This window comes from Camelus dromedarius, chromosome 1, assembly GCF_036321535.1.
Source record: "Camelus dromedarius isolate mCamDro1 chromosome 1, mCamDro1.pat, whole genome shotgun sequence".
Classification (NCBI taxonomy): domain Eukaryota; kingdom Metazoa; phylum Chordata; class Mammalia; order Artiodactyla; family Camelidae; genus Camelus; species Camelus dromedarius.
In genome coordinates, this window is record NC_087436.1 from 86,756,998 (window position 1) to 86,782,804 (window position 25,807).

General features: G+C 38.3%; 1 protein-coding gene across 2 annotated transcripts in view; it reads left to right on the forward strand.

Moving 5' to 3' along the window:
* The first annotated feature begins 7,730 nt into the window (after nucleotides 1-7,730).
* SCFD2 (sec1 family domain containing 2) overlaps nucleotides 7,731-25,807 on the forward strand; it is a 357,920-nt gene continuing 339,843 nt past the window's right edge. Inside the window, exons 1-2 of one of the 2 annotated variants that reach the window (XM_031434663.2) lie at nucleotides 7,731-8,701; nucleotides 22,775-22,943. In XM_031434663.2, coding sequence (XP_031290523.1) covers nucleotides 7,864-8,701; nucleotides 22,775-22,943 — 1,007 coding nt within the window. In that variant the 5' untranslated portion in view covers nucleotides 7,731-7,863. The remainder of the gene's footprint in view (nucleotides 8,702-22,774; nucleotides 22,944-25,807) is intronic. The other variant, XM_010992837.3, reaches the window with a different exon arrangement.

Sequence of the window (25,807 nt, forward strand, 5' to 3'; positions counted from 1 at the left end):
GGAGACAGAATATAAACATATAAATGTACAATATGTCAAACGGTCATAAGTATTATGAAGAAGAGTAAGCAGGACGGGGAACCCAAAGTGGAGTGATGAAGAGGGGTAAGGTGCAATCTTATATCAAGGGGTCAGGTAAAGTCACTCTAATGAGGTGGTACAAGAGAAGAGACTCAAATAGAGAGAAGTATCCATTATGGATTTCTGGGAGAAGCCCTACCAGACAGAGAATAGGAAGTACAAAGGCCCTGAGGCAGAAGCATACTTGGAGCATTCAAGGAAGCCAAAGCTGCAGTGAAGTGAGGGAGTGAGAGGATATATAGATGAGATTAGGATTATTGGGAGGTGGGTAGTGTAGAGCTAATCACTTCTTTCTACACACTATGGCATGTGTCTATCACATCATATAATAATTACCTGACTACATATCTTTTCCCTGTTTCCATAAGACTCTTCTCCAAGTCCTCCCTCAAACAGGGTATCTTCTTACATGTCATTCTACTTTCTGATATGGTGTGTAACACGCAGAAGATTTTCTTGGCCACTACTGACAGTAATGAAATGAAGATTTTACATTCTGCTTGAGAGTATTGTAAGGCAATCACTCACAGTTCTGTCTATTTATCTTTCTACTTATCATTCCATGAGTCCTTTGGTGGTTTTATGGGAGAACCAATTGCCTGTTGATGAGGAGCCAGCCTCTTTATGCTGCCTAAAATGAGCTTGTCCTTTAAGGCATTACTTAAACTGAACTGAATTGATGAATAATAATTGATGCATCAGAATCGCCTTCATTGTAGAGGTAGCATTTGAGCTAAGCTTTGAAAATGAAGATGTTCACAAGCAAAGAAGCCCATAAATCACTAATAATAACTCTTCAAAGACCTCTTCCTTCTTTGCTTCCAATCTGAGTTTCTTGCCTCGATAAGCTTCCTTAGTTAAGGGTGACTTCATCTCCCACCAGGGGAGATTTCAAAGATAGGTAGCTTCAAGATATTATATAAAATTATGACCTTACCAAACTACAATTCTCCATATATTCTGATTATATTTGTTTCCCATTTGTGTGTGTGTGTGTGTGTGTGTGTGAGAGAGAGAGAGAGAGAGAGAGAGAGAGATCTGTTGGTTCCTGCCAAAAAAAAAAACCAAAACAAAAAAACCAAAAAACAAAAACCCTGAAACAACAAAGTACCACTTTTAATGCATCTGTCTCTGAGAAGTACTGAAAGGGAGTGCTTAGTAGTTGATGGTTAAAATGATGACAAGAGGTAAAAAGTGCCTTGCTCAGTGTTTAGTAGATAGTAAGTTCTCATAAATGTGTTTTAAATAGATATGGCATTTAGGCCCAACTGTGCTATTCACTGCCAACTTTAGTTATGTCCCTTCGATGTTCCTCAGTTTTCTCATCAGTAAATCGATATATTAAAATAGCATTTTATACCCACTTCTTGGAAGGATAACAAAGCTAAAATGAGGTTTTAAATGTGAAAACATCTGACAAGTTAGAGGTGAGCTGGTGCTATACGATAAAGAAATTTTCACATATTGAGGTATGGGGAAGTCATTCTGGCTTACACATGAGTTTTGTGGTTTTGTTTTTATTTTTTGGTTTTGTTTTTCCACTTAACGGAGGTACTGGGGATTGAACCCAGGACCTTGTGCACGCCAAGCAAGCACTCTACCACTGAGATATAACCCCATCCACTGGCTTATACGTGAGTTAACTTGAATTTTATGCTAACTAAAATAGCCTGTTTATTTCCTATCAAACATATTTTGTATATCTGCTTTAATTATTAAAGGAAAGGGCACCTTGATCAGAAGTAAAGAATGTCCATGTTAAAAATAAAGATAAAATGCCTCCACTCCTAAGATACCGTGCTGGTCCTCCTTTGATGGTAAGACTCCACTCCCAGGTGCCAAGGCCATACTGACTTTCTGTGTATCTGCTGATCTTTTTTTTTTAAACCTTGAAGGAATATAATCCTGATTTGTTTGATGTTCTTTGTTCTGACAAGATAAAACTGTGCTGAAAACTATGCTTCTTTGGAGCAGTTCCTCAGAGGTATCCAAGAGTCTGTCTTCTGGTCTACAGTCCTCAGTTTGGCTTAAATAAAATTCTTTTCTATTCCTATAATAGATCACTTACTGATTATTTTTGTCGACATATATTATGGTTTAGGCCTTTTGTTCTTTGAGCAATCTGAGTAACTGCACATGTACAGAGTTTTCTTTGCTCTCTAGATACTAAAGTGAGGAATGAAGCCCCAGTTATCTATCTTCCTCTGCATTCTGGTATATTTTAACACTAAATTCTATTTAACACTAATTGTTTCTGGAAAATTGTTATCATCTCTCATTCACATCTACACTGTTGTGTAAACTGCACATTCTTTAAGGGTGAAAACAAAATTTTTTTATTTACCAAATGCTATCTTACAATATCAAGCAAATGGAAAGTGCTTGGTAAATCCTTAAGGGTTGATCATATATATGGAGGTCTTAGCAATGAGATGAAGGGAGAGATGCTTGATTTGATGAGAATAGGAAATAATTGCTGGCTACTTAGGGCAGAAAAGTACAAATCACATTTAAATAAGGTAAATCTGATGATCTTAAACATGTAACTGTAGCAAGAATTCATCTGACTCTCCTATAATATCTGAGAGCAAGAAATGGATTTTTTCCTGGTTTTTCTTCTCATTTCTGTTTACCCTGTCTACCAAGGTCATTCCATCCAGTTGCATGACTTTTAACACTGTCCATGTGATATGTATCAATGACTCCCAACTTTCTGTCTGCATTCTTAATTTCTCCTTGAGCTCAGGACAAACTGCTCACTCTGAAGCTTTACCACATGCCTCTCTTGGTTATTTAATAGGTATGTCAAACTTATGCCCAAAACAAAACTTGTGGGCTCCCCTCCCAAACCTGTCCTCTCCCACTTCCATCCTCTCCCAGGCTTCTCCATCATACTCTCAGTAACCACCAACTGACCAGTTGTTTAGCCAAAACCCAAAGAATCATCCTTGATTCCTCTCTTTCCCTCTTGAGTCCTTCTCATGCCTATGAAAACCCATTAGCAAGAACTGTTAGTTCTTCCTATAAACTATATCCCAAATCTGTCTACTTCTCTCCATCTCCACTGCCACACAGCAATTCAAGTAACACAGACCCCTTAAATAGCTTCCTGTTACACATCAAATACAATCCAAATTTCCCACCACGTGACCTACAAGCCCCTTCATGATCTGGCAGCCCTTTGGGTGGCATGTGGCCATACAGGTTGTGCACTGTCCAACTTTATGGGGTCCCCACATCTCATTCTGACTCACTTTTTGTCAACTCTTTAAGTGTCATTCCCTTACATTCTCTGTGCTTATTTCCTCCTAGTTTCTTCAGATCTGCATTCCAACTCTGCACCTAACTCTCAGTCCCTAGCCTTGTTCCATTATATATACATGTCCCATAGTCTCATTATTTTAGCAGAACGATGTCTCTACTCATTCACTGAAACTTAAACCTAATTTCTCTCCAAAAACAGCACTTCTCTTCATCCTTCTATACTGCATGCCCACAATTTTCCTTCATCCTGTTGTACTGTGAAGCCTGGAGATAGGATTGCTATAACTCTGACGCTGGTGGGCCACTACCAGATTGTTATGGTCCCACTTTCTTGTGAAAACCCTCCTCCTTGTCAGTGCATACCTCCTAGTTAACCACCTCTGCCCCTCTCTCTTCATCTCCCCTCATTCACAGATGATGCTGGGGGTCGGGTGCACAGTCTTCCTTTCTTTTACCACTTGGCACCATTATGAGTGACTTGCATATCTGGCTTGCCTGTTTTTTGACGTCCTAGAATCTAACTATCTTACAAACTTCATTCACTCCACTTCAGCAGTCTGCCTTCAGGGCCACCCCATGGATTTTATTATATCCTGGAACTGTTCTCTTCTTGAATTTTAGAGGCCAAGCTAGTCTCTTTGACCCTAGCTTCATATTCTTCCAGCCTTTCTTTTTCATATTCCATCTCCCTTTTCCCTTCTTTGGTACTTGCCACTGTTGACCACTCTATTCTTTTTGAAACTTGTTTCCCTTATGACTCCACTCACTGGCTTCCCTTCTTCCACAGACCTGGAAATGTTGCTTAGAGATCTGTCCATCACCCTTATTGTCTTCTGTCTTCTTCATGCTGTCTTTAAGCAATCTCAAGCACACCCATTTGCTAATGATTCCCAAATCACCAGACTTCTGTCCTGCAATCCATAATCATACATCCAACTGTCTACCAGATGTTTCCACCTGGATGTCCCACAGTACCTTAAAACAAGTTCCCACTCCCATTACAATGTCTACTATCAAAACAACAACAGCTAGAATCTTAAAAAATGACACAAATGAACTTATTTACAAAACAGAAATAGATTCAAAGACATAGAAAACAAACTTATGGTTACCAAAGGGGAAAGGGTGGAGAGGGGAGGGGTAAATCAAGAATTTGGGATTAACATATATACACTACTATATATAAAATAGATAAACAACAAGGACCTACTTTATAACACAGGGAACTATATTCAATAGCTTGTAATAACCTATAATGGAAAAGAATATGAAAAGGAATATATATATGCATACATATGTATAACTGAATCACTTTGCTGTAAATCTGAAACATTGTAAATCAACTATACTTCAATAAAAATGCAAAAAGCCTGCACAATAACAGAAAATAACAAGTGTTAGCAAGAACTTGGGGAAATTAGAATGCTCGTACACTGTCGGTAAGAAAGTAAAATGGTATAGCAGCTATGGAAACAGAGGGTCCTCAGAAAAATTAAAAATAGAATTACTGTATGATCCAGCAGTTCCACTTCTGGGTATATATCCACAAGAATGGAAAGCAAGGTCTCAAATAAATATTTGTATACTCATGTTCCTAGCAGTATTATTCACAATTGCCAAAATGTGAAAGCAATCCAAATGTCCATTGGCTGGTGAATAAATGAACAAAATGTGGTATACATAGCAGTATATACAATGGAATATTATTCAGCCTTAAAAAAGAAGAAAATTCTGCTATATAACATGGATAAACTTTGAGGATATTAATGCTAAGAGAAATAAGCCAGTCACAGAAACACAAATAATTGTATGATTCTAATTATATGAGGGACTTAGAATAGTCAACTCATAGAAACAGAAAGTAGAATGATGGTTGCCAGGGGAAGGAGGAATGGAGAGTTGTTGCTAATGGGTATAGTTTCAGTTTCCAAAGACAAAAAAGTTCTAAAGATTGGTTGCATAACAATGTGAAAATACTTAATTTCAGAACTGTGCACTTAAAAATGGTTAAGATGGTAAATTTCATGTATTTTCCCATAATTAAAAAAACAGACATATAGACAAACAAAAATATGTCCCAACCAAACTCAGTAATTTATTCCCTGATATGCTTATGCTTCTCTTCTATTTTTTCAAATCTCAGTGACTGCCACTTACTAGTCACCCAGGCAGAAAACTGGGGCATTTTTCCCTTTGCCTCTCTCTTTGTCAGTCTGGTCACCAGGCTTCTTGGGTCTCTTGACATCTCTTCAAAAATCCCACGATGCCTACCCCCTTTTCTCAGTACCCTTATATACTCTCACCTAGAGTCATTGCTTTTACTGTTTTCTATCTCCTCTCCCTGCCCTAACTCTTACTCCATTCAAATTATTTTCCATTTACAACTTTTTTCCCCCCCGTAAACTCCAGCTATGAACAAATTATTTCCACTCCTAAAAATACACTCAGGCCCTCCATTTTGACAAGTTCCACAGCCATGGATTCAACCAACATTGGGTGTAAAATATTTGAAAAAGAATTCCAGAAAGTTCCAAATAGCAAAACCTGAATTTACCATGCACCAACAACTATTCACATAGAATTGACATTGTTACTAGGTATTATAAGTAATCTAAAGCTGACTTAAAGTATACAGTTTATGGGTTATACTCAAATCCTATGCCATTTTATACAGGTGACTTGAGCATCTGAAATTTTGGTATCTTGGTAGGAGGTGTCCTGGAATCAATTCCTCAAGGATATCGAGGGATGATTGTATTTTAATAGTTCTCCATCGTTTGCTGCTAGTTAGAATGAAAAATGAGACTCACTCTGATCTAGTCCCTTCTTTTCTAGTTCCTAGCTCCTATTTCTTCATGGGCCTCTGTTTAAACAATACATTCAAGCTGTACTAAACCATTTGTAGCTCTAGAGAACACGTTGTAAGGTTTCATACTTCTACATATTTGTTCATGCTGCACTCTTTGCCTGGGCGGTCAGGTTCGCTCCTCCCCATCCTGTACACCTGGTGAGCACCTGGTTTTCTTTGAAGGAAACTGAAAATTCATGTCCTATATGAAACTTTTGACCACTTCCTTTTTTCCTTCACTTAGTCAGAATTTATTTTTACCAATTTGCAACACTTAAACATTTTTTTAAAAAATCATTGCTCTTGTAACATTTGATTGCATTTGTTTGCTTTACATGTGTGGGTACTTTTATTTCAGATTATTTTGAAGGCAAGGCTGTGGCTTTATCCATATCCTCAGTGCCTATCCACAGTGACTGGAATATTGTACATGCCCATTAAAAGCTGGTTGAATATATTATTTATTAGATTGATATGAATTGAAAATTTATTCAACAAACATTTATTGAATATCTGTTATTTTCTAGTGTTGGGGATTCCAGGTCTCTGGTGCACCATCTAGGAGAACAAATGTGGGAAGGAAAACAGGTATGTTAAAACTTACCCTATGATATGGCAAGTACTTAGCAGAGGTGTAAACTTTTCATGAATCAAGTAATAGATCTTATTAACCACTGCATCTTTGGAGCCTAGAGCAGTGATTACACTTATTAAGTGCTTAATAAATACTCATTGAATGAACCTCTGAAACATTCTGGGCTCAGTCTGTTGCCTTCATTATGCAAGTATTTCATGTTCTAACATGGGAGTGGCTGGAGAGAAATTGAGAAATCATGAAGGTTTTTGGTGCCATTAGAGTGTCTGGTTGTATCCTGTAGGCAATTTGGTCACGAGAGGCTTTCAAGCAGAAAAAAATGGTTGGATAAAGTTATCTGAATCGGAGGGACAAGAGATGGAAAACTGGGAAGTGATGGGGGATCACTGCTATTGTCCAGTTGAACCATGATGGTGGACTAAGGCAGTGACAGCAAGCATGGATAGGGAGAAGGGCTGGATTCCAGATTTTTGAAGCAGATTAAGATTGGTGCCTATGAGATGAGGGAAGATGGAGAAAGTGTAGGTGAAACTAGTATGTTTGTTAGACGCTTGTGTCCAATAATGTATGTGATAGAAATATATAAACTATAAAACATCACACAGCAGTCGGTTGCTTTTGTCTTCTCTGGCTGCCGTTAGTTTAGCTGGGCAACGTGGCTGTCCTCTTAAAGAGATATGTTCAGATTCAAGGGAAAATATCAAATTTCGAATTAGGTTTTATCATCCCTGAGATTACTCAAGGAGCAGCATCTGAGCGGGAGGGAGATGGAAAAAAAAAATACCTCAGCTATCTCATAACCAGCTCCTTCTTCCTTCCGGGAACTTTCGAGGCGCCCCAGGACCCCGGGGCCCCGCCCATTTCTTCCCAGATCTCACCATTCTTTCGCGACGGGCATCCTCCCTAGCCAATCAGGCTCCGTGACGTCATTGTCGTGCGCCCAGAATGCGCCTGGACAAATCAGAGGCGGCCCCACGTGTACTGTGTTGACTGTCAAAATTTCGGGGACCCCAATTCCCGGAAGCTGTTAAGTTCTGAGAGAAGTACCGGCATCTGCGTCTGCGAATCCCCAGCCATGAGCACCCCGGGCGTTCTGTCCTTTACGCAGCAGGCCTGGGAGCAGGTGCTGGCCAAGGTGAAACGGGCTGTGGTCTACCTGGACACCGCCTGCGCCGAGAGCCTGCACTGGGGCTGCGGAGCCTCGCGGCTGCTGGAGGCCGTGGGGAGCCCTGCGTGTTACCTGCGGGAGTTCGAGCCCGCCGCAGTTGGTGGCGGAGCCGAGCAGCCCAAGGCGGTGTTTGTGTTGAGCTGCTTGCTGAAAGGCCGGACCGTGGAGACCCTAAGGGGCATCATCTGCCGCAGTCACTTCCAGTATTGTGTGGTGGTCACGGCTGTGAACCACGCAGTCCACCTCACGGCTAATCACGTGCCGGCAGCGGCAGCGGCGGAGTTGGAAGGGCAGCAGCCGGTGTTTGAGCAACTGGAGGAGAAACTGTGCGAGTGGATGGGCAACATGAACTACACTGCTGAGGTGCTACACGTCCCGTTGTTACTCGCTCCTGCTGCTCCCCACCTTGCCTTGACTCCAGCTTTTGCTTCTCTTTTCCCACTGTTACCCCAGGATGTGCAAATCCTCAACAGTGCCCGACCGGACAAGAGGAGGCTAGGAAGCCTGGGTGAGGTGGATGCCACTGCCCTGACCCCTGAGCTGCTGCTGCAGATCAGGTGTCTGGTGTCAGGCCTCAGTTCCCTGTGTGAGCATTTAGGGGTACGGGAGGAGTGTTTTGCTGTAGGTTCCCTCAGTCGAATCATCGCTGCAGATCTGGCCAATTTTGCTCCCGCCAAAAATAGAAGGAGGACTGCCACAGGCAGGGCATCAGTGGTCTTTGTGGACAGAACTCTGGATCTCACAGGTAAGTGGCGTTTCTATGGAGGGCTCCAAAGTGCTGGGACTTTCACTGATTCAGCATATATTTTATTTACCTCTTCCTATGTGTCAGATTGAGGATTTAAAGAAGAACTAGACGGACGCAGTCCTTGATCCCACAGTTTATTGTCTGGAGGTAGATACAGACAAGCAAGTTGGCAATTAAAATCAATTTGTTAAATTCTGTAATGGGTAAATACATCCTCAATGTGCACTTCCCCCTATTAAACAAAACAACTGCATCTAGCCCAGTGATTGGAAACACTTACGCTGACATCGGGAGAATGAAATGTCCATCTGGCAACCTTTCAGAAATGTGTAGATATCAGTATTCTCAACAATCCTTCATAAGAGGGTTTTAAGTTGTTGAAGTATTAACAGATGACCAAGTGGAGGGAACCTGTACAACAAAACATGAAAATATTACAGTTAGTTCAGTTTCAGGTTGCTTTAAATGAGTGTTAATATGTGAGGCTGAAGTGAAATTTCACTAGAAAATGAGATTAAATAGAATTGTAGAAAATATTTTCAAATGTTTGTTGATTTATTCTTAGCTCTCGTTCTATTGAGGATTGGGTAGATAATCCCAAGTTGTAATAATATATTATTTATACACATTAGTAGCAAATGTTACCCTTAAAATAGGTGAAGGAAAAACATTTTATGATACTTGACATGAGCATTTATTTTCAAAGATCAACTTTATTGTTCTTTAATTAGGTAGATATAATGCTGCTGGTAGTATAGGCTGGGAAGTTTCAGGTTCAGGGAGAATAATCAGGAAGCTGACACTGGTAAGCATTACCTTCAGTAAGTTTTTTAAAAAAAAGTTGAATGAAGTTAAAAAACCACAATAAGTGCAGTTTTTGACTTCATAAGATTAATTTTCAGGTCATAAAATAGAAAGTAAGCTAAATGGTAATACTGAGATGTAAGCTTAATCATGTCACTGGAAAAAAGTCAGGTGTTCAGTCTGTAAGTGTGATTTAAATAAAAGTAATCATTGTAAACACTCCCGAACTGTTAGACGAATAAAAACACCTGATAAGTATATGCTTGTTTTTGGGTGTGAGGTATATACTGCTTATACTTCTATTTCTTTCTGCCCAAAATATGACATATTGTTTCATAATTAATCAAGGTCACATATTTTTGTGTCCTCCTCCACCCTGCCGGACTCCAGTTAGGCAAACTTTAATGTCCTGACTGTCCAGCATCATAGCAACTACTCCTTTGCATATCATGCATCTTCTTGTATCTGGCTCTTCTAAATACAGAAAAAACAGGGTAAGCATAGCTTTTGCCCTCTAAAAGCTTATAAAATGAAGCAGTCAGGAATGATTTAGAAACTAAGAGCACATAGAAAGACAAAGTTGTCATTCCCTCCAGATCTCCCTCCCCACACTCACCCCTCAGCTTTCTTGCTTTTTTATCACTGAGAAAATATAAGCCAGTAAAAAACTTCTGTGTCTTCCCATCACCAAATCTACCAACCTTTCTACATCTGTACTTACATATTTTTCTTTCTTTCCTTCATATTTAGAGAAGATGTACTCTCCCTGGTACTATTTAGTGCCAACTTTTCCACCCTTGCAGACTACATCCTTTCCGTTTTCACATCTCTCATAGGTTTATCTCTTTCAAATACCCTCCCTCTTTTCTAGGTCATCATTTTTCAAAAAAGTTTTTCCTATGGATTTCCCCCATCAACATACAAACTGAATGGACCACATCCTTTCTTGACCCCTTGGGCTCCTCCTACTTCGTTTTCATTTTCGCTCTGTCTTACAGCAAACTTAGAGATTTGTCTATACTTGCTATCTCTACAGTCATCTGTTTCAATTTTCCCTTCACTTTAGTTAGGTTTATTTCCCCCTGAGAACTCACCCGAAACATCCTTTGTCAAGATCACCAGTGGCCTCTGTATCGCCAAATCCATTGTTAAAATATTAGGATTCATTTTGCTCAGTCTCAAGGCACCATTTGTCACAGCAGAGTAGAGGATGCAAATAGTTTTTAAAAATAATATTAAAGAAGCACAAAAGACATACAGATACTGCAGTTTCTTGTGTGACCCCATCAAAACACAAAACTGACATGTTATTTGCTTGCTCACAGTCCTCCCATCACACCCACTATCCAATCCAAGTTCCTTAGCTTTGTTTTCAAGGCCGCATATGACCTGCCTGTGTGTACCTCTCCCAGCTCCTCTCTTGCTGATCTCCCCTCACACACTGGTTTCCTGGCACACTGGCCGCCTCGCCATTTCTCAACACGCCACTTGTGTCCCAGCCGCAGGGCCTTTGAAGTTCTGCGGCTCAGCGGGGAGTGTTCTTCCTTCAGGTGTCCACACGGCTTTCCCGCTCACTTCCTTCGAATCTCCACTCACGTCTCCTCAGACAAGCCTTCCCTGACCACTTTCTTTAGATACTGTCCAACCCCTTACCCCACTTTATTTGTCGTTGTCTTTATGACTTCCTAACATGCTAATTGATTGTTGCCTGTCTCCTTCCATTTGAATGGAAGCTCCTGAGGGAAAGGGCTCTATTTTGTTTCCTGTATATTAACTAGCACTCAGAAGAGTGCTGTGAAAATAGTGGGTATTCAATAAATATTTCTTGAATGAATGGATGAATGAACAGGTAAATGAAAGATTGCTGCCAACTGGATATTCATTGAGGCTAATGTACTCATTTTTTCTGATTGAAAATATTTCTGAGACTCCTAAGTTGCATCAGTAGTTATTCACAAATGCAGTGAGTGTGCAGCAAGGCACACATCTTCTGAATATTCTAAAATTTGACACTTTGAGCCCACAGTAATTTTTGAGGAAAGAAATAGTAATATTAACTAATCATATTTACGTGACTATTTAATGGATAAAAATCATTTCCACATTACCTTATTTGATCTCCTCAACAAATTAGGTGAGTTAAGTGTTATTTACCATTTCAAGAATGAAGATTTGAGGCTCTGAAGTTGTTCTTTACTGAAAAAAAAAAACCCCATAAACATCTAATAATACACCAGATGTGACAGGATTGCTCCGACGTTCTATTAATGTCCAAGGTCAGCATCTTTTGTTTTCTGAATTGTCAGAGTTGTTAGTGTTGTGTTGTTAAAGTCCTCACTTCATATTTGTCTAGGATCCTCTGTCAGTAGGTGGGCTTCCAGAGTTTTCTTTAAATTAGTGAAGGTACTCAGTAAGCAGATTGGTATGGGAGAAGACATTTTAGGTACAGGAGATCAAGTGAAAGAATATTTAATATTGAGAGGGGCATTGTTCAAAAGAAGCAAATGGGAGGTTTCTCTGGATAGATTCAAGGCAACAGGTAAAAAGAGAAAGAAAAATTCACCTACTTTGTCAAGGGTTTAGGAGGAACCATGTAAGTATTATTTTCAGTAGAATGCTGAGAGAATTATACAAGGTGATAATAACGCAATGAGAATGAAACTTTCTAAAGTTCCTTGAGGTATTTCCCAAGTACCTTTAAAATTATAAGGGCTCTGCTTCCTTCCTACCTTCCTGAATAGTTGAATTTCAAAGCATCAATCTGGGGTAAGCAAGGTAGCTGTCCACGCATGGAGGAAAGCACTGACCAGGCCCAGGATGTCAGAGCTCACATTGGTTGAGATCTCCCGAGTGGAGAGAGGTCGCCTGTGGCAGCAGCAGTGACCTGGTGGGATAGGGGATAAAGGGAAGCCAGAGTGGGTGGGATAAGGGGATGTCCCTGGGGCCCAGCACATTTGCCAATCTACTGGTGCATGGAACAAAGTTTGATTTGTAGTCCCCTTTGAAACCAATCACCTTTGGCATACTGTAGCCAAGAAAAGGTCCATGAACTACTTCCCATTTTAAAATTATGACATACTCTTCTTCAGAAAGGATCAGAATTATTGCTGGTTGATGAAAGGTAGACTTTGGAGGATAGATCTAATTGGAACAAATTTGTTACTGTGGTTCTAATAATTTATAAATTGAAGTCTTTAATGAATACCTTTTGGAAAACCCTCCAAACTATCTTCTGAATGATCAGTTTATGGTTGATTTGTGTCAGAGATGTTTCAACATAGTGTTATGATTCCATATTGGTAATCCTCAGGGTTGATTTTCAGTGGTACATAGCTGTATTGTCAAACTTGTGTTTTAAATACTAAAATGCTCCTGTAATAGTAAGTAAAGAGAAATTCTCTGCTTGTTGAGACCACAAGTCACCAAGTACTGTTGCCCTGTGGAGGCGCGTGATAGAGCCTAGGAGCATCCTGGTGTGGATACAGCTGACCCCCAGAGGTGCTGAGGGCTCTGAGGCAGTGGAGAGAGTTCATGCTGCTAGTGATGGTTGTAGAGGTGCAGCACTTGTCCTTTGCTCCAGGGTGGCCCAAAATTGGATGGCGTAGAGTACATGGTGTTGGGGGCATTATTGTTGGCATGAGTGCTTTTCGACCTTGGTCCAGGCTCTGGTGTCCAGGACCATAGCTGATCATCATATTCAAATTGTTTACTAATGTGTCCTGGATGCAAGAAGCACAAAGAGCAAAGAGCTGGGGTTCTCATGACTTGTTGTTATAAGAATTTGTTTTTACAAGTATTTGGTGTGGTTTCTTACATCAAGTTGTGGCTTACATTGGGGCATTGTTTAGCCAGGGATAGCTGCAGCAGATTATGCCAACAAGTTCTAAAAAATCAACAGGTAATTGGAAATTACTGAAATGACTTGAATGGTTTAAATTTCAGTTTAAATTACAAGACAGCAGTTTTAATATAGTGACCAAAAGGAAATATATTTTTAGTTTTTGATTTAGATGTTAATTATATGCATAGTATATTAATTTGTTGTTTGTTGTTAAATATTTTGGATGCCATCCTTGATTTACCATTAGAAGACTTATATGCTTATGTATACTTCTTAGATGTAAAATTGGCACTAACAAAAATAACCTCCAATAGTTCATAAATATTTGACAGTGTTAATATCATGCATACAATATAGAGAAATTTCTCACCTTTTTGTCATCATCTTTGCTGAAAGTAACATCACATTGTCTAATAGTTGTTTTATTTATTTTCAGTAAATATTTATTGAGTGCCTACTGTGTGCTAAGCATTATTCCAGGTCTAGGGAACAGTGGTGAACAAGATAGGTAAGTTCCTTGCTCCCCTGAAGCCTTGTTCTCAGGGCTTAAAAATATAGAAAGTTTATTATAGTTGTTTGAGAAGTAGATGGCCACCAGTGTCTGTTACTATGATTTTGGCATACTTCTACCATGTCTAGACCACACAGAAGATTGCGTTCCTGCCGAGTGCTTCAGGCATGTTTGTGTAGGGGATTTAAATACAACATACCATGGACTATTCTGGCTTCTGATTTGTTTCAAGGGGCAATTGAAAAGGTAGACATGATTGATGAATCTCTAAAAGATTTGAATCTGGTTTTCTTTCCATTCTTTTCTGGCTCTTGAGATCGACTGGAGTGCTTTGTTGATAGTCTACACATTCAAGATCAAAAGATAGCAGTGGCGGTAACTCTGGGAATTAAATTTCCTTTCTTGGTTCAATTCTCCTGAATTTTAGTTTCATGTAAATTTTAGTTTCATGTAATTTAGTTTTAAATTAAATCCATTCAATTAAAGATTAATTCCCAATCCAATGGGTGGTTCTTAATCTGAGGATTATGATATAATGGTACATTTATATTGGCTTTAAGGTGTAGTTTTATATTATTTTGTTAAACTCTTGGATTTTGAGACAATTAATAATGGCTAACATTTGAGAGCATACTACTTTTCTCAGCATTTTACATATATAAACTTCTTTAATTTTTATAATAATTCTTTTATAATTTTTCCCATCTTACAGATGAGGAAACAGAGACATGGAGGAGTTAAGTAACTCACCCAAGATCACAAGCTAGTAAGTGGCAGAGTCAGGGTTTGAACCTTGGCAGTTTGCTCCAGAGCCTGTGCTCATAACCTTTCTCATCTGGAGGCTTTCCTCAACCAGGATAATAGAGATAATACTAATATGGTGTCCAGAAGCTAGCAGCTTCAGAGACTGAAAACAGTTGTTGGACTCTGGTGCTGCCTTAATGTTCAGAAAAGTGACTTAGTCTTTTCTCTTCCATGTGATTTTTCACCAAATGCAAAATAACCAACTAGTATCTTCATTTTAGAGTCCAGAGGATACTGTTTAAAATAAGCATAGTTATGAAACACAACTGAGAAACCATATAAGACTCTGACTAGATTGCTGGTGTTAGATCCAGACCAGTCTAATAACTCCAAGTCCTAGTTTAGTGACTTACTTGCTGTTTGATCCTCATTGAGGCTTTTGAAGGTTTTCTCATTTGTGAATGGTAAAATAGCTACCTTAAAGTGCTGTTGGAAACATGTGAAATCATCCATCCATCCATGTGTCCATTCATTCATTCAATATATAACTAATGTAGATAAGAGATTAAAAAGTGATAGGTTTTCCATGTTAAATAGCATAGCTAGGGAAGACCTCTCTGAGGATGTGACATTTGAGCAGAAACTGAAAGAAGAGATGAAGTAGGCCATGTGACAGTCTTGGTGTAGAACCTGTAAGACCCAGGGAATGGCAAGTGCAAAGGACTTGAGGTAGAAATATGCTTGACATGTTTGAGAAACAGTAGAGGCCAGCATGGCTCCCTTCAGCTTGCCCCACAAACAAGGAGGGCAGTGATAGGAGATGAAGTTGGACAGACAGGCAGAAGGAATGCATTGTAGGATGAAGTAAGGACTTAGGTTAAAAGCTAAAGTATGATGGGAAAGGTGGAGGGTTTTGAGCTGTGATGTGACACAATCAGATTTACATTATACAGGATCGTATATGTAAGGAGTGAGGGGATTACAATATATGGAATCTGCTACTACTATCTAGTTTGTGTAATAGACATGAGTGGCTAGTATCAGTAGTCTTAGCTCTGCCCCTTCCCAGTCATAAGTCCTTGGACAAGTTGTAACTAATAGTCTCAGTTTCCTGATCTATGAAATGAGGATAATAATAGTACCCACTCAGAGGGTTGTTGAGAGGGTAAAATAAGTTAATGCATCTAGCTCCTAGAACAGTGCCTGGTACATAATGGGGAAAATGTTTATTAGTACTTTTATTGATTAATTATATGCCTTTAAAATGATTTAATGTTTTATTCTTTTAAATGTATGTTTCCCCCCTAAGTATAAGAGTAAGAACAGAAATACAAGAATAATTTGCCATACATATAACCCAGCAGAATTCTATTACTTGACCTGTTATGAGAGTTGGTTAGAATTAACTAGTTGTCAGGAATTATATTCTGTTATACCTGGAGGAAAAAAAAGTGGAGTAAGTGAAATATTTCTTTTATATGATCCTGCAAGATCACTACAATTTTGATTACTTAAGCGAGTGTAAAGAATGACCTGGATGATTTTGATTCATTTTATAAATATTTACTGAGCAGCTTTTATCTGCAGTCTCTGTGCTAGGTGATAATGACATGAAACCTCACTGTTAAGTATGTCATTGGGACTAGCAACCTCACGCCCAATTGGAAGCAAATTAAAAATGCTGAATCCCAGGCCTCACCCTAGACTTAGGAATCAGAACCTGTGTTGTAACCAGATCCTCAGGTGATTTGAATGTGTAGTAAAGTTTGAGAAGTGCTGACATAAAGATCAAAAAGTAAAAGCTCCTGTCTATGAGGAACTCAGAGTCTAATGAAGAAGACAAAGCTTAGCAAATTCTAGTATGAATGCTATGTGCCTTCACAGTGGTTAAGTACAAATACTCTCTTAAGGGGTGCCAGTTTCTAGACCAGTGGTTCTCACATTTAAACCACCCCAGAAAGTGATTTTTAAAAATGAGTCTAGGCAGAGGCTGGAATCATTCATTGTTCTTTTGAAAGCTCCCCATGCTTGCAGAGATAGAAGAAGGAGCATAGGTTGTTCTGGGAGTTCTTTTAAGATAATTTTTATTAGAGCTTAAGGTGCTTGAGGGTTGGGATGAATGACTGAGGGAGTGGTAAGAGATGAGGAAGTAAGGGTAATGAAGATGATGAGGAAGGAGACTGGGGACATGTTCCAAAGGCCTTAACTTTCATGCTCAGTTAGGAGTCAGAAAAAGTTTTTAAGGAGGAAAAGTGCATGTACAGATTTCCTGTTGAATGAGTTCTCTGGTAGATAATGTGATGGATGGATTTACTGATTACAAGATAGGAATTTGAGGGGTGATGGGGTGGGTCTTTTTGTTGTTGTTGTTTGCCTTTTTTTCTAGTCAAATTTATTAAAGTACATTACATATAGCACCATTTATCCTTTATAGTGTGTAGTTTTGTCAAACAACATATTGTCATGTAACCACCACTACAATCAAGATGGAAGAATGGTTCCATCACTCCAAAAAATTCCCTTGTGCTCCTGTAGTCAGTTTCTCCTCTCACCCTCAGTCCTGGCAATCATGAATCCATTTCCCGTCTTTAGAGTTTACCTTTTCAAGGCTATCATATAAATGCAATCATATGGTATTTAGCCTTTTGAGTGACCTCTTTCACTTACAGTATAATACAGTTGAGATTCATCCATGTTGTTGCTTATATCAGTAGTTCATTGCTTCTTATTTACGGGTAATATTCAGGTATATAGATGTGGCATAGTTTGTTAATTTGCTCACCAGTTGGGCTGTATGCTTAAAGCCTGTAAAGAGGAATAACACTGATATCTGTTGGCTCAACTCTAATTTATACTTTGTGGTGGACAATGATTCTTAACTCTTTTGAAATTAAGGAACTTTATTGATCAATTGATCAAAGTTATGGACTATCTACAAAAAAGCATAAACTTACAATATTTCTCATGAAATTCAGCCCTCCTATCTATCTATGGAGGAGCCCAGCCTAGGAGCCATGGGCTTCTTGGGAAAAACGCATGAAATACTGGAGGCTAGGAGATTGATCAGGAGGCTATTTTAATATCTAGGTAAGAAATGATATGAATTTATACTGAGTCAATAATAGGAAGACGAAGAGAGGAGTAGTTTGGTATTTAACTGAGACAATAGAGTGGTGACTGATACAATGCTAGCGCATTAAGGGAAGGATTTGAAGACCTTCCAAGTTTTCTAGCTTGGGCAATTTCAGAATCCATTCACAGAAATAAGGGAATGTAGGAGAAATTTAAGGTAGGGGCAACATAATGAATGTTATGTGATTCTCTTACCTAAAATTACTGTATGGGGAAAGTTACTTATTGAATAAACTTTTATAATTACAGCCTTATGATTTTCCCCACCCTGTCCCTTCAAAGTTCTACCTGGTATATGGCAAACTTAAGCAGGCTTTTGACTGGTATGTGGCATCTGCTTTAATATATCCTCTTTGTACTAGGTTTGACTGATGTGAGGTAGTGTTAGAAATGGTAACGTTAGAGGGGATCTAATAACTAGTGCTCCTTTCCCCATCTAGATTCTGAATCAATTGATTATGAGATAAAGAGTTGCAGAGGCCAAAACACCAGTTTTATTATGGATACAGTGAACATTAACAAAGATTCTTTTTTTTTTTGTCATTCACTTTTATTCTACATTGTAATGAGGGTTCCAGCCACTTAAATAAAGAAAGGAAGAAAAAGGCATAAAGATTAAAAAGTAAAATCATATTCATGAGCAGAGAACATGAATGAAGATTCTTAATGCCAAATCCAAGTGTTGAAAAGTTTACACACTCTGGACCAGAGCAAGTCTCTTCTTTCCAAAGGCAGAACCTATCCTAGGAAGAACAAGTAGATGGCCCAAGGAAAAGTGATTGATTGAAGAAGGTGAAGCAGTCTCAGGAGTGTTGGGATATTTGTTGTCCCTCTACATAGAAGGAAACATCAGGAGTAATAAAGAAATATTCTACTCTTACAGTACTGAAATGTCATTATAAATACTGAAACATTTCAAAATAATGAAATACAGTCACAGATTCTTGGGAAAGAATGATGGGAATCAGAAAGGAAGGGAGTTTTTAAATTTTTATTATCTCTTTAATTTGCATTCTTTTCTATTGAAGCATAGTCAGTTTATAATGTGCCAATTTCTGGTGTACAGCATAATGTTTCAGTCATACATATATATTCACTTTCATATTCTTTTTCATTATAGATGACTACAAGATATTGAATATAGTTCCCTAGGAAGTGAGTTTTTTTAATACACTAATTCCAAGAGTCCAGTAGCCCTGTCTCAACACAAAGGGACACTGTGCACAACCCCAGAATATCCTGTTTGTGAAATGTACAGAAGACTCTTGTGTATTTATCTCTGAGCCCTTCTACAGTCTGACTGAGATCTTGTGAAGGCTCCTCAATTCTTGCTTCTTACTTCATTCCGTGCAAGTGAGGCAATGAAGAGGTCATGTGCCTTAGGATAATGATACTAGCAAGCACAAGCACATTCACATATGATCCACAGGGTCATACAGGATTGGTATTTTTCTGGTCCTGTTAACTAAAATGTTTAGCCTTTGAAGCAGTTAGCTTAACTTAGGATCTCAGATACTAAGGCTTGAAGATATTTAGGTGTCAGTTGGAAAAACTCTTGAGTTTTTAGCTTGGTAAAATGACACCACATTTATGGAAATTCCCTCAGATTACACAAGGAACTAGTGGAAGATGGGACCACTAGAGCCAATGTCCCCAATTTCTTTCCTACAGCCCCTTCAGAAAAGAAGGCAATGGGAAATAAACTATCCTCTGGCCAGACTAGACCACGTTGCTGTTGGCTAGATTAACAGTGGGACAGGGAAGAAATAACTGGGTTCTGGTTGACTTCCACTCTTGAGCTTCTTAAATAATATTTTAAAGTCCCTATAATAAAAGAAAAAATAAGCTCTCTGAAAATTTAAGTGTGATATAAATGTCAGCATTTTATTCATTTCATGAAAGAAGAATCTGAAGTTACTGTGACGTTGAGAAGCCCCAAATGCTTAGTTTATGTTTGAGTCATGTAAATAGCATTAATTAAATTTTAAAAATGAATATTGAAGCCTCTAAAGTTGGACATGTGAGAAACTGTATTCACAGAAGAGCAGGTCAATTAGTTGAAAGTCCATACCTGCTTTATCCTTCATTATGGAACATGTTAGCTATACATTCCTTTTGACTAAACCTAAGAGGCTGAGTAATCCTGGTCATGTAAATGTGGCATTTTCTTAATTCTCTTATGTAATATTTTCAACAGTTTCTGATAGGATGTAAATTATTTTTCTAATTAGGTAAGTCTCATGTGCTTCTTGTAGAAAATACTGGTCATAAAATGAAGTTTAGATAGAGTTTACGTCAACCAAAATCCTACCATTCAAAGATAACCCTTGGTAAAATTTTAGGGTATTTGTATGTGTGTATAACATAGTTTTTTATCTTATTACAACAAGAATGTATGCTCACCATGGAAAGTTTATAAACTGTAAATAAATAGAAGAATATAAAAAAATCACAACTTGAGAACTGCTTCAGTGAATATGCCATAATTTTAAAAAATCCTCTACTTTTGAACATTTAGAATGTTAGTATGTAATATTTTAAGGATGTAAATGTACTTTGGTTTTGTAAAAATAACTATTAGCTATTAAACCTTAAGGAAAAATAAGAATGCCATGTCCTGACTTCTCATATTTAGAGAGTTTCAAGAGGACTGGAGTAGTCAATAGTTTTAATTTAACTAATGGTTTATGGTCAGCTCCCCAGCACTCAGACTGCAAGCTACTCATTAAATTCATTTAATTTCATTAAACTGAGGATTTAATAAACTGAGACTTGCCAAAGACCCCTGCTTTTAGCATCAGGAGGAGGAGTGAGTAGCAGCTAGATTGTAGGGGCTAAAGAAGTTAGAAAAGAAAGGCAGAACATATAGGCCACTTGTTTGCGCCATGTGTCTGCAAAGCCGACAAAAAATAAGAGTAGCTTGTGGGCAGGGCTCAGAATTTGGGCACCAGGTTCAAAGGAAAGTTACTGTAGTGATGAGTGGAAGTTGTGTTTTTTTTTTTTCATTTATTTAAAATACAATTTATTTTATTTCAAGGAAAAGGACTTTCAGCTTATTTCCTTAATGTTCTTTAAGATTTGAGCATACATTTTTGAAAGAATGGGTTATATAAAATATTTAAGTGTACATGATTAAAAAGAACTGGGTAGTTTTCATTGGAGAAATTCATTGTGAGATTTCGTAACTTGGAATTGTATTTCATCCTATTGGCCAGTATTCTTCTAAACTACAGACACATTTTACATACAAGGAGAGTCTTGATAATTTATCTTTCTGACCAAGAAGAAAGCACTGCAAGAATATAGCCATGACTAGCAACAGGCAGAGTATTCAGTGATGGAACTACACATTTTAGTTGTTTTTTTTTTATCTCAACCTATGATAAATATCTATATCTACATTATTTGTGGATAGACATCAAATAATTTAAATTCAAGAGTGGAAGTTTTTAAATAAATGAGGAGGATACTAGTGAACAGAGAAATTCATGATGCTATGGGGTAATACTAGTATATCCAGTCCAGGCTTAAAGATATGATTCTTTTAGAGACTTCTGACTCTCCCCTTGATCCCAGGAACATATATAGTCACTGGGCATTCGTTCAGCAAGTATTTAATGAGTAGCTTGTAGTCTGAGTGCTAGGGAGATGACCATAAACCATAGGCAACATAAATAAGACATGGTTCCTTCCAGACCTAATTAATGAACATTTTAGTGGTAAGACAAGGGCTCTTTTCTTTAACATCAGAAGCCACCTTAGAAGCACTCATGTTGGCTCTGTTTCAAGTCACTTTTATGGGCCTGATTTTTTTTAATAAAGAATTTTTGGAGTTATCTGCCTCCTGAGTTTGAATTCTTCCTCTGTAATTTACAGCATATGTAATCTTAAGCAAGTTATTTAAACTGAGTCTTCTACTCTGTCAATGAGCATAATAACACCTACCTTTTAGGGTCATTATAAGAATTAAGTGTATTAAGAATTAAAGTACAGTATGAAACTTAATACCTGGTGCATCATAAGCTCTCAATAAATTAACTATTGTGATAAAGATGATGATGGCGATGACAGCGATTCCATGGATTTCTGGTTTAGGCTTTTCTACCCAGTTCTTCTGTCCAATTAATATGACATGGCAAAAAAAAAAAAAAATAGAGAGACATTTGGAAGTAAAATAATTTATTTGAAGTGGGTCAGATTAAAGCAAGTTGATTTGGCCAGTCCCACCCATTGTTGGAATGATGTCTTCCATGCAGTGATGGGTTTTGGAAAGATAACTTGGTCTCATGGAAAAAATATTAAACTGTGTCATTGGTCTTGAATTTTAATTTTAGTTTATTCATTTATTATTAAAAGAGTTAATATATGTGAAGCATCTAAAACAGTGCCTGAAACACAGAAAACACTCTATAAATGCTTCTACTACTGCAAACTGTTACCATTCATTCCTTTGTTCTTTCCTTCATCTCACAAATAATTAGTGAGCCTCCTAGCTACCAGACTGCTTACTAGACATGGTGGGTAGAGGGTGAACTAGATAAACAGTTGCCATTATGAAGTTTCTAGCAAAGGGGAGATTTGCTCTTCTTGGTCAGGTCTCTAAGCCCTTATGGGTTTTAAGATCTTCATCTGTAAAACAAAGAAAATCTCTTTTGCTCTAAAATTTCAGGAGAGTTTATACTGTGACACCATTTACCTGACTGACCAAATGTTGTTTATTTATTTATTCATTAACTACTTATTCAGGTCTACCACGTGTAGGCACTATGCTAGGGGCTGGGAATATAGTAGTAACCAGAGTAGACACAGTGCCTGTCCTCAGGGACCATTAAATCCAACATACAAGACATACGTTGTCTAGGTAATTGTGAGCTTAATTAGTGTTACTAAGGGCAAAATGTTAGGTTTGTGTTATTGATTTGTGTAACAGAAACTAAAAATGTATGTTGTTTTTGATAGAAGAGGTATTACAAAACATTACTCCAGCTTGTTTTTCCTCCCATTTTGTGAGTTCGTATTTTCTTGTCTGCTTAAACAGGAGCAGTTGGACATCATGGGGACAACTTGGTAGAGAAGATAATTTCAGTGCTTCCCCAGCTTCCGGGCCACACCAATGATGTGATGGTTAACATGATAGAGCTCACTGCACTCCGGGCTGAGGAGGAGAATCGGAATATGGTTGCACCCGGCTGTCTCGCACAATCCCAGTAAGATACGTTTGTTTTTTTTTTTTTTTTCCTTTCATCCTCCTCCCTCTTTCCTTTTCTTTCTTGCCTACAGTGTTCCTGCAGAAAGGAAACAGTGAAGAGTTAGCCTGGTTGAAAAATCCATAGTGGGTAGAATTTATATAAAAGAATTTGTTCTTAACTTTGAAATAGCCATTTTCATTAAACAATATAAGCCAAAAGGTGCAGAACTTTATAGAGGTGTTATTTAGATGGAATATAAGCTTGTTCCTAGGGTTGGCTAAGTAAGTCAATTTAAGCATCTCCATTTCACAGACAGCTTCACATGGACTTGAGGCTAGGCTTACTCAATTTCTCTTTCCCAGATGACTTTTCCACATGACTCAAATACTGCCCACATTGCTCTGAAACAGTGCCATCTTTTTATATGGAAACGATATCCTCTTGGGCATCAGTGGGAAAAATTTTTATTTCTCTGTATACTTTTTCACAGGATTGGAGAAATCACAGCAAGAAGATGGGGTTCTTTATGTTATGCAGAGTTCCAAAAATAAAAGAACATTTCTCCAGAAACATGACAATAAGAAGATACCATAGTTATCTTTTCTACTTTGTCCTTTATCTGCAATTCTTATGAGAAAAAAATGCATTAGAAGAGAAAAAGTTGTCTGAGTTTATATTTCCCTTATCTTCACGTTTTAAAGTTCTAAACAAAACACCACCTTTCAGCATTATAGTTTCCATTCTTAACAGTAACTATCCTATTTAGAATGAAATTGCAGCTTCTGAAGTTTTCAGCTTTTTTATAGATAGTTAATAACATTTATTGGCTACCCAGTGTGTGTTGGCCAGTGGGGGAAGAGAACAGAAAGTTCTGTACCTTGTCTGTTTTATGCTTATACACACAATAAAAACATAAGCCATGTCTTTGCTTTGGCAGCATATATACTAAAACATAGACCTAAGGGCTTGCAACCCTTACAAACCCAGAAGTAATTGTGATTGGAAATATTTTTAGCTGCTCAGAAGGCCATTCCAAGTTAATTATTAAGGATTTACTATGAGCCTTACTGTGGACTAAATAATATAAAGGATATAAAATAATATAAAATATAATTCTTGCCTTCAAGGGACACTTTTCTTGTTGGGGTAATCATGATCTACACAGAGGTACAATTACAAAACAATAGAATGGTATGAAATCAAGTCTTGTGCATCTGCTTCAGATTATAATTCCTATAAGTGAAGTATCAGGTTAACGTGGTCTTTGTAGATCAGTGTGGGCCTTGTGGAAGTGGTGGTGCATGAATTAATGATGTCTTGAAGGATTGGGAAAAGGATTGAGGGCTAGTATGAACATAGATTTGGAAACAAGAATGGTCAGGGCCTAGTGTGATGGATTGTGAGGAGGGCAACCTCACTGGGCCACTACTGACTGCTGTCAGCCCTATTAACATTTTTCAGGACTTACTATGTGGCAAGCACAGTTCCAGGCATTTTACATTTGGGAAGTCATTTAAGTTTTACAATAACTCAATAAGGTGAATGTTTTTATTCTGTTTTACAGATTAAGGAAGCTAAGGCAAAGAAACATTAAGTAACATAGCTAGCAGTGGGTGGAGTTAGAATTTGAGCCCAGAATGTTTGACTTCTGAGCCACTGTCTTAAGTTATATGATATGTAAGCAGGGGCCAGAGAAGAGCTAGGTTCATGAAGAGCTATGAAGAGTCAATAAGAGACAAAAATAAAGTTATTTTATGATTTAATTTGGGGAGGCCTATTGTCCAACATAATGGTTACATGAACAACAGAAATCAATTTTGGCTAATTTCAGCAAAAAGGGAATTGATTAAAGGGGATTGGAAAACCAACAAAATCAAAAGAAGGACTGTTAATCAGATTTTGGAAAAAACTATACAGTTCCAGGGGTCTAGGGGGCAAGAACTCAGGAAAAGCCTCTTCAAGGTCTTGACACCAGAGAGACTGAATTTTAACTGTTTTTTATCTTGAGTCATTCTGCCTCAGACTCAGACCCCAGGGGAGAAGGTAAGATTGGCCTAACTTGGGCCTTGTGCCCACCTCTTCCCTGGTGGGGGTTGGGAGCAGTTCATACCGACTGAGAATTGTGCCAAGATCATATGGCATGGCAGGGGGGTAGTTCTTCAAAGGAAAACTGAAACATCTGTGAAAAGAAGGGGGAAGGGATGCTGGGCATGCCAAAACAGTAGATGCCATTTAATAATAATAGCACACACTTATAGAGGATTTATTTTGTAATAGGTATTGTTCTGATCACTTTGTTTATAGTAACTTAGTTCTCACAACATCTCTATGAGGTGAGTTGTATTAGAGGAACAAGGTTAAATAACATGCCTAAGGTGACACACATGGTTGGAAGTGATGGGGCCTATATTTGAACCCCAGCAGTCTGGCTCTAAAGTCAGTGCTTACCATTACTGTATGCCAGCTCCAGAGAAGCCTAAGATAATTACAAAAGGAACAGGTGAGGTTCCACTCCCCTCCCCACCCTCTGCCCCCCAGAAGTTTGCAGAAAGAGAAGAGTTGAATCCACGCGCAGGAAAAGCAAACAAATTCTAAGGATGTAGTGGGACAAATGTAAGAATCAAGACACCTTTTAGATCTACAGGTAACATCTTTATCATGGCCAATTTATTTAACCTTGACTCATCAGCACTCTTTCTAACCAAAGCTCAGTCCAAGACTTAAATCGAACCTGTCTTGGAATACCAACTACTTCCTTTGCCAGTGATTGCTTTAGAAGTGGGGAGGTGAAAGAAAACCGTTACTGGGGCCTCTTGGTCAGGTTTCTTTGTTTCTGAAGAGAGACTCCAGAAAGAGGCATACTTTCCCTTCCTCCCACGCTC